We start from the raw sequence: 10,100 nt of genomic DNA, 5'->3' as shown, positions 1-10,100 counted from the left end.
CAACAAGAAAAAGATAGGTAATAATAAATAAATAAAATTAAAAAAACTAAGAAGTTACAGGATGGTTGGGTTAATCATTTACCAGAAGTGGACACTCTTATGGGCATGGTTATGGAGGTTATAGGCCATCCCTATAAAGGTGGGGGGGCACAGTTTCCATGGGAGATCATTCCTCCAGGAGGAATTCAATGAACAAGAAGAGTGTTGCTGTCCTCTGGTGTTTTTAGTCCCCACGAGGACTACAAGAAAGAGTAGAAACAAGAGGTGAATATCTGAATCAGACTGGTGACAGCTGCAGGGTTAGTTGTGGGGTGATGGTCCTCAATCCATAGCCTCAAAAACATTATCATCTTCACTCAAATCGCTGAATTCAAACTCTCTCTCTTTTCTTTTGGTCTCGGTTCCGTCCTTTTCAAGATGGTACATCTCGTAAGGACCAGACTGCTGAATTAACATCAATCCCAACATTCATGTGCACCCCCCAACGACCAAACTTGATCATCTTTGAATAGAACAATGGAGAAGACAAAGTGCAAGATTAATGCATTCAAACAGAGAAACATTGTAAGAATAAGAAAGAGTAGAGCTGACACCAGCATTTACAGAGTTAGGTGAGGTCTGGGCCCTTTCCCCACTCCAGTAATGAAAGTACCCAAGAATTTTTCTTAGAGCACTGGCTTAGATAATGATTCTATCTTCAATAGTGTTAATATGCCACCATCAGAAATCTTCTGTGTGATATGAGAAGGGGCTACAACATGCCTTATAAAATTCGAAGAAAGGTTCAGTGGAGGTGATACATATGACCTTTCCGATCTCAGCTAAAGAAAATGCTTTCAAATGCAGAGTCATGCAACAAGATTACTCTCTGTCGTCCATATCCGCAGAAGACGGTCATAGAAAGAGCATGTGGCCACCACAGAACCACCATTGTTTTGGCCTTTCCGACACAAGTCCCCTCTCTGCCAATCTGCTCCATATGCAAGTGATTCATGCTTACTATAAGTTTCAATAACTTCAGGTTCCTCACCTTTGGTCTTGACAACTGCAAACCCATTGTGCATACAAGCTGCCAGGACCAGACCTGGTACTGAGGGATGGTGCTTGATTCTCCAGACTCCTCCCCCTAGACAAATTGAAGTTTCATTAACAGGCTTGATTATTGATCTCACATCCCATAGTCTCAGGTGCTCATCATAGCTGCCAGTGAGAACTAAATTAGGGTCACTGGGGCTCTTTGCAATGCAACAAACACCCATCTTATGGACCTTGGAATTCTGAAATGCCAACTTTGAAGGACTATCCCGCAAATCCCAACAGCTGAATTTACAGTCATCAGAGCCTGTGTACACCAGTTGTGGCTGATGGATATCAAAGGAAGTTGACCAAAGCTCAAATTCATGTGCTTTCCATTCTTGACATATATCTAATTGGGACTCTCTCAGGGAAATTATTGAGATAGAACCATCTGAGAGGCCCACAGAGATGCATGTTGCCGAGGGATTCCAGTCCAGGAAAAGGCACATGGAAGAACTTATTTTTTCAGCATTGATTTCTGTCAAAGAACCCCCTGCATCAAGAATAAAAAAATGAAATTTTTTTTTTTTTTAAATCGAAAATAAGCTAAGCATATATTGGCTAAGAAATCAGAGCTGAAGCTAGCCACTTTTCTTGGATGATACTTGACATCTACATGGATATGCTGCTAAGGATGATCAGCACTTCAGTTGTTCAATATATACTTAATATAGACTGAAAAGTAACGGGACCTCAATCATCTCAAAGTTGAGACAAGTATCCCTCCCCATGTGGATGAAGCTGATGTACCGTAGGATAGGCTGTTCTTTCCACCACCTCAGAGCCCAAAGTGAGAAAAAAGAGCTTCAAGGAAGAAAATTCTATAACAGCCTATGGAAATCCTTCAATTAAAATAAAAAGTCTGCCGTGTACAAGATTTTCTTCTTCACCAAGCATCATTAATCAGTAACATGCCATGACTCAAAAATATAATGGCCATTCAAACTTGAAAGCATTATGCCATTGCAAATTTTGATAATGGGGCTTACGTGGATAAAGTTGCTGCTTTTGTTTGATTTGCATGTAGAAATCAAAGAGAAGAGGGCGTATACACCACAAAAAAATAGCATGGAGTACCAATGTTGATAAAAAGGATATACTGGATGTGTTCTTCCAATAACTTAGTGGCCAATACTCATGGGAACCATAGTTACAAAATCATCCTGGGTGGTACTACAACTTAAATTTGCAAAGTCACGGACAAAAAATTAACAACCATAGATAATGAGTCCTCCAATCATGCCAGGAAACAAAAGGATTATGAACAACCATATGATGTGTTCCATTAGTAGCTTGTGTGTGCAAATAAACATGTATACATGTATGATGTAGGAGAATCCTCATGATGTAAGATAACCCTCATGATATAGGACAACCCTCAAATAGATGTCTACAATCAAGTTGATGGGTTAGGGTTTTTATTTTTTAGGGCTTAAGGAGAGGAACAAGGGCAGTGAAAAAAATAAAATAAAAATATAAAGAAGAAGGGATAGAAACCTTAAAATCTCACTTAACGTCTTCTAAAGGCCTTTTAGGAATCTAACCTAGAAGAAAAGCAATGGAGTCTCACCATTGAGAATGACAACACTTGCCAAACAAATTAATGTTATTTAATCATCAATACTAAGGCTTCTCTAAGAAATCCAAATTCAATTAGGATTTTAAAAACCTATTATGAGTGTAAGTGTGTAATTCTAATTCTCTTATTATGATTCTAATAATTAGCTACTCCTAATTTAAATTCTACAAATACTGATTCTAATTTAACTCTAACTGATACTAATTACACCTTAATTTCAATTAGTACTAATTCACTTTCTTGATTGTACCTAATACTAATTCGCTTTCTTGAGGTATATCTAGGAGATTCATCCACGTCACCTTAGCAGTTGAATTCCCACTCCCAAGAGTTAATTTATCCAGAAATTTTATTGGAACTGAATTTCCTAGATCATCAAATCAATCAACATTTTTGCTCAACTGATCAATTGAATGAAAAACCCACCAAACTGGAGGTTCTTATCAGTATTTGACACCGAACCCAGTTCTAACATGTTCATCTACCAAGCATAACACCAACCATTCAAGCTAAAGAAGTAAAATTTTGGATCTTAGACATACCCAGAGCTTCGGCTCCCCTTGAACCGCTTTCCAAACCATAGAGTCTCAAGTACCCATCAGCATCAGCTTGAGCTAACGAAGGAACAACAGTGCTTCCAGCTGGGCTCCACTTTATATCAAAAATCCCAGCCGTGTCCACGCGATGACCCAATTCAAGACGCCCGAACTCAGCATCAACATTGAACAGTGAAACGCTTCCTGATCTACTAGGCTGATCACCCTCTTGCAGCGTATACGTTGAAGCCGCTAAAACATGGTGGTAGGAGTCGTGTGGGCAAAACTCCACCGCATCGGCGTTGCCTTCCAGGTAGCAATGCGCCACATCCATGCCTAAATCATCGGCAAACACAGTAAACACCACATTGTAAATCTCTTAGGCATTTTATCAAACAGGTGGTGAACAAAAATTCGACGTACTGTTAAATGAAGCATACCATATAGCATGGTACAAAGAGGCCTAGAAGAAGAAGAGACTTTACCTTAATTCTTGGTTACACACAGAGAATTATTCACTATTCAGATCTTAAAGATTGTTGCTAAATCAGCACCTTGAGTCAAACTGAACTTCTTGTCGCACCGGGTCAAAGGCATCTTCTATCCACCAACGACGGGTTGTAAAAATTTAATCTGACCAAAGGTAAGTTTTTTTGGATATATATATAGTGAGGTCCAAATATAGCTTGATGAATGTATACGGTGAGATATAACTAGGCTATTGAATAAGAATACAAATATTTCTACAAAATTAAAAGTCTTAGATTATGTGGGATCCTCTAGAAAATAAACATCAGCAAATAAATGATCACAAATACTTGACTCTGAGTTGGGAGACAATCACTCCATAGTCAATTATTGGTAATTAAAGCATTAAATGAGCGCATAAAACGTTGACAAAAAGGCATTGATGGTGGAATCAAGTATAACAAAAGTCCTATAACAACTTCTTGTCCATTTTTTCCAAAAGCTAATTTAAGTTTCCAGAGGAACGTGGAAAAATCATCCAAACACACTTGTTGCAGGTTGACTCGCCGCTCAGTCGAAGGAAGTTAACTAGAAGAAAATTATTTGTTATGTACCATCAGACTGTATTCCTATGTATGCCTTATAAATATTTAGGTTTTGTTCGGAAACATTGAAAACGATTTTTAGAAATTGTTCTATAATATTTTGTAAAATATAAATTTATATTAGAAATATGAAATATTTTTAATTATTTTTTATATTCTTAGATATGCTATAAAAGTAATTTTTATTTATAGTGTTTTATTTGGGAGAATTGTGTTTTGGGCCCAGAAATTAACAAATGGTTCATATATCTAACAAAATTAAGTCCACCACCCAAGCAAAGTCTCAAAATTGATAAGAAAGATATCTCTTTATAATATACCGAAAATGCCCTTTGCTGGGTATTTTTTTTTTAAAAAAAAACCTGAAATCCACGTTGGATTTCCCTTTGTTTTCCCCAAATTGGAGTCATTTTCACATTCCCGACTTCGTCCTTCACTTCCGCCCAAAGAATGCCCTAATCCTCAATCCCAATCTCGTTATCTCTTGAGCTCGTGTTTCCCGTGCTTCTGATTTTAGGTGTAGGCAGTGGAGTTTTTCATTTCTATCAATCCATTGGCGTTGACGATCACAACTGGATTTGGGCTCCGTGGCGAAGTAGTTGATAGGTGAGGTTAATAGGTTGATCAATTTCATTTTATGCTTCATTTCAGCTATCCAGACCATTTGATTTCAGCCCAAATACATTGCCCTAATTTATCTCGCCATTTCAGTTTCCCATATATTGTGCCCTGATCGATCCCCACCGGCGGTGCCCTCTGTGGTGAGCATTGTTGGATATTTGATGTTAGGTGGGACTTTGTGGAGGTAGCATTGCTATCTGAATTGAGGAGGGAGGTTCTCTTAGCATCAGGTAAAACGTTTTGATATATATATTTAGCGTTATTTCAAACCAGATTAGGATCAAAACCTATAAGGTATACTCCCTTGTGAGGGTCACCCACAATATGATGTTAAGCTACTTTCTTAAAAGCTTTATCTACTACAATATAGACACAAATATACTAGCCTAGCATGTGTACGTGACAGGTCCTAACAAATTCAATTAACCTGATAAAAACTGAAGAAAATAGGATGTAGAAACTGGGTATTCACAATTATATTCTCAACTCTGTTGATAAACAAAATAAACCAACCAGTCGGAGCTTGGCATAGTTATGTAACTGGGGCTAATCAAGTAGTTATAGCAAAAAGGGAGATGATCCAATTTATCGCTCTGCTGACAAAATGACCCCTGAGCAGCAGCTTGCAAAGAGTGGAAGCCATTTTCCATGGATAAAGGACACTGAGTAGTGGGTACTAGAGGTTTATGTTCCTTCTCCTTCTTTTCCTACCCAACCACCTTCTTCAAGCTCCATTGAAAGAGAGAAAAATGAGAAATTGTGAAGTCATTGATGCTGTTATACAAGTCATATTTGACTGCCTATAAAAGAAAGATAAAAGTAAAGAGTCCTATTGGACTAGAAGCGCTAGTGAGAAATCATAAGTATGATTGCTTTTCTCACCACCGCCTCTTTGTCTCTGCCCAATAAGAGGTCAAAAGGCAACATATGTTTACTGGTTATATTTTTTCTATTTTTTTCCCCTTGCATTAGTGCAGACATATTTTTCCTCCGTTGGTTGAAATCAAATCTTTCAGCATTATATTGACTTCATCGTGTGGCAATCTAGTTAAGTACGATAGTTCGTATGTTAACTTTTGTCAATAAAACCCAAGTTATGGTGACCCTATAGTATGAGATATTGTGGGCTACTTAGTATGTGTAGATAGATTATCATTTCCAATTTCTTGAAATTTGTAGCTGACATGAATATAAGTGGCAAATAAAGAAACAAATCAGTTGAATTGATTCAAAACACTAACCACATAGCCATCATATGTCCATTTATGAGTGTCAAAAGTAACTGTTATGTTCCCATTGGGATCCAGAGGGTGATAGCAATATGCAAAAACAGAGAAAGAGTCAACCAATTTGTGAAAAAAAAAATAATAAGTGAAGTAACAAAAGGAAAAGTATATGTATAAATGATTTATTATATACTTGACATGGCGACTAATAATAATGTCAACTTCAAAGCCAAAGGCCACATGGGAGAGAAGATCAACCCCATTTTCTATAATATGCATAATTGATTGTTCTATAATATGAAATTTGTGCTATGTTTGTATAGGTTGATGGACGCAACTAATATTGTGGGAGGCAAACTTGTCCAAAAAAATTATGGGCAATGGGAATATGTGGGTGGAAGAAGCAAAGGTATTCCACATGTATAAAGGAATGCCATTTGAAGAATTCACCAAAAAAATCTTAGAGAAATTCGACATCTCCTTTGATGTGATGAAGATGCACTATACCCTCAAGTTCAACCCCAGACTCATCCAAGATTTAGAAGATGAGGATGACTTGGATAACGTGGTTTCCCACAGTGATGACTTTGCAAATGTATACCTAGTAGACTTACCCTATGTGGAAGCCATTGAAGCAAATATACCGAATACAGAATTGGCAATTGGGTAATGGACTTTAACATGAATGTCTATTTAAAATATTGTGAATATCACTTTTACGCATCACGTAGTTTAATTATGTTAATGTATGTAAATGCAGAGGTCCACCTACGCCGTTTCCTACCTCTAATGCATCATGCGATGCAATTCCTAATACTATGATGCTATCAAGAGGTTTTGTGTCGCGTTATGCAGATAGTGAGTACACCCATTTGGAATCGATTTGTTTTCGTGAGGCAATATTAGGGTCAGGACATACATTTAAGAATGCTGAGGAGTTTCTCAACGTAATTTACCAGATGCCATTAGGTGGAAGGTTTGAATACAAGTACAAGAAAAATTCCCCTACGCATATGTCTGTAAAGTGTTCGGTTGAGGGTTGTCCTTGGAAGATAATAGCTCACGCTGTAGAGGGAAATGTCATATTGCGAGTTCATACTTACCAAGTGAATCATAATCATATAACTCAGGATGAGTGTTCATCTAAGGTCAAGGTTTCTTCAAAGAGAGGCGCGGTTGTTGTTGAAGATGCGTTTAAAACCACTCCAGACTATCTTCCCCATCAAATTTGTAAGGATTTTGAACGTGATCATGGAGTTCAATTGACATATAACCAAGCATGGCACCTTAAAGAGAAGGCAAAAGAGCGCATATATGGAGTTCCACGTGAGTCCTACACGTTTGTCCCTTGGTTATGCCATAGGCTAAGGGAAATCAACCCCGGCACAATTGCGGAGTACACTTCCGACAAAGGTCATTTCATGCAATTGTTCATTGCCCATGCATTTTCAATTCAAGGGTTTATCAAGGGGTGTCGACCAGTATTGGCTATTGATTTTTGCCATCTAAGCGGACCATATAAGGGAGCTCTTTTGTCCGTCATTGCATATGATGCAGATGATGGAATGTTCCCTCTTGCCCTTGGTGTGGTCGGTTCAGAAAATTATGAGGATTGATATTGGTTTTTGGATAAATTAAGGGAGTCTTAGATGGTAAAGAAGTTGTTATTATATCTGATAGACATCAGGGAATCTTGCGTAGTGTTTCCGAGTTGTTCGGGATAGGAAATCATGCATATTATTATCGACATGTTAAGGAAAACTTTTCTAGCTTCTTGAATAAGCAAAACATTAGAAGAAAGAAAGGGAAAGAAGATGCTTTGTTACTTCTAGACAGCATTGCATATGTTAGGTTGGAGATAGACTACAACGAGTCATTTGAAAAACTTGTGCGCTTCAATGACAACCTTGGTAAATGGGTTGCGGAAAACAATCCGGAACATTGGGCAATGTCAAAGTTTCTAAAAAAACGATGGGATAAAATGACAAGTAACATTGCAGAGTCCTTTAATGCGTGGTTAAGAGATGAGCGTCACCAAACAATTTATACGTTATTGTTAATGCACATGGATAAGCTTGTAGCCATGTTGGACACCCATATGCGTGGTACACAAAAGTGGAAGAGCGTGGTTGGACCGAAAATTGAAGAGAAGCTAATGTCAAATATCATGAGGTCTGGTCCGATTAGTGTGTTGCCATATTTGGGAGGGACGTTTAAGGTGTTTATCGGGGAGGTTTATTTGGTTGTCGATATCAATCAACGTACGTGTACTTACATGACATGGCAAATGTCCGGCTTGCCATGTTCACACGTATGTGCTGTCATCCGCACACTCAGACACGGCGTGTATGACTATATTAACCCATGTTTTAATGTCTCCACCCAACATTTGATTTACTCAGGTCAGTTTCAACCATTACCAACACACAATATGTCGAAAGTTTGTGAGGATGGGAGTTTGCAAGATTGCGCCGACAACTTCTTTTCTGCTCTCCAACCCCCTCATGTGAGAGGTCCTCCAGGAAGACCTCGCCAAAGACGTATTGAGTCACAGTTTACTCATAAGAGAGTAATTCATTGCTCTTGATGCAATGGCATAGGTCACAACCGCTCTAAATGTAATAATCCGTTGCCGTGACATGTGCCTTTTTTGTGCTTGTACGATTCTCATACTTTGTATTAGCCCATACATTCTATTATAGGGTATATGGTACGGTATTGTTGTTTTTCGTTCCTATGTATTGGCCTGGTTATAGGCACGATGCACTATATTGTTATTTTCATGATTTATAGTTGCTTTGTTTAACCTACTTAATTGAAAGTGCAATTTGAATGTGGTTTCTTTTAAGTTGTTATTTAATTCCATCAATGTGTCTACATTATCAAGCATTTGTGGTTCCACCTACTAAAAATGTCTTTCTATTTGTCTTCAATGAGATATACTTGTTACACACGTTGTAAGCATTGCAGTTTTTATCTTGTAATTTATATGATCTGTTGGCAGTAGCATAGTACTTCACACACGTGTTTGCACCCAAACTGTTAGTGCTTTCCTCAAATGGTTTTTTTTATTTATTTTATTTATTTTTACCTTATACATCTGAATATGGTATAGCCTTACCAAATTTATCCAACTGATTAATGGTACGAATAGTGAAATGACCTTTCCCTTTATTATTAGTCTCTCCAGGTCATCGATAACTACTATAGCACCCTTTGGAAGTTACCGGTTATTCTAAGGTTCAAACCTCCAGCAATAAATTCATTCTTCAATGGCCACTACGGAGGTATTGCATTATTTCTTCGTTAGTATTTTTCATAACTTATTTTGGATACTTGATATTTTAACCTACTTAACACAATTACTTATTATGGGTCTTACATATTCATTATCACATAAACATCCAGTTGTAAATTATTCATCCACATTATTTTGTTTGTTAGTTCATTCAATTGTATTTCTTTTTGCACAATGTTTATGTATTCATATTGTCTTTGTTATTTTTATGTTGATTACTAAAATGCATGTGTAAGATACTAATTATGTCCTACACTTTTAATACAGCCCACAAGATTGTTCACACGTTGTTCATCTTCGAGATTCTTAAAACTATGCAACAACCTGCCAATTGATAAATTGGAAGTTGTTTGAGACCTTCAGTTTGGAGGTCTTCTCAACTTAAATTGCAAGAAGATACGACATAATATATGTCTATGGCTAATCGACCATTTTAACGTTGGCTTTAGACGCATAGACATATCATCCAACAAAAGCTATGATCTGACTGCTATAGATATTGGCCTTGTATTTGGCCTCCCGACAAGCGGACGGATTCTACAAATTGCATCAACCCCGTCTAAGCATCCGTTCGGTACACTCAACACTTGTGAGGAGAGACTCCTCAACTTACTTGTCGAGAAGGAGTTCCGTAGATGTTTCCTTTACTATGCATGTGCGACGATATTGGCGCCAACGTCAAGGATAGAT

General features: G+C 37.7%; 1 protein-coding gene across 1 annotated transcript; it reads right to left on the bottom strand.

Annotated features, from left to right (window-relative positions):
* Positions 1–16: 16 nt before the first annotated feature.
* On the bottom strand, positions 17–4,186 carry LOC117934456 (diphthine methyltransferase homolog). The gene is made up of 3 exons (XM_034856147.1): positions 3,678–4,186; positions 3,199–3,528; positions 17–1,570 (listed from the first exon to the last, which is right to left on the bottom strand). Exons 2-3 carry the CDS (start codon positions 3,524–3,526, stop codon positions 849–851), a joined length of 1,050 nt encoding a protein of 349 aa, XP_034712038.1. The 5' UTR covers positions 3,527–3,528; positions 3,678–4,186; the 3' UTR covers positions 17–848.
* Between the last annotated feature and the right edge of the window lie 5,914 nt (positions 4,187–10,100).

The sequence above is a fragment of the Vitis riparia genome, chromosome 17, assembly GCF_004353265.1.
Source record: "Vitis riparia cultivar Riparia Gloire de Montpellier isolate 1030 chromosome 17, EGFV_Vit.rip_1.0, whole genome shotgun sequence".
Lineage (NCBI taxonomy): Eukaryota > Viridiplantae > Streptophyta > Magnoliopsida > Vitales > Vitaceae > Vitis > Vitis riparia.
The sequence above is the reverse complement of the archived record's forward strand: the minus strand, read 5'-3'. Positions and strand labels throughout refer to the sequence as shown.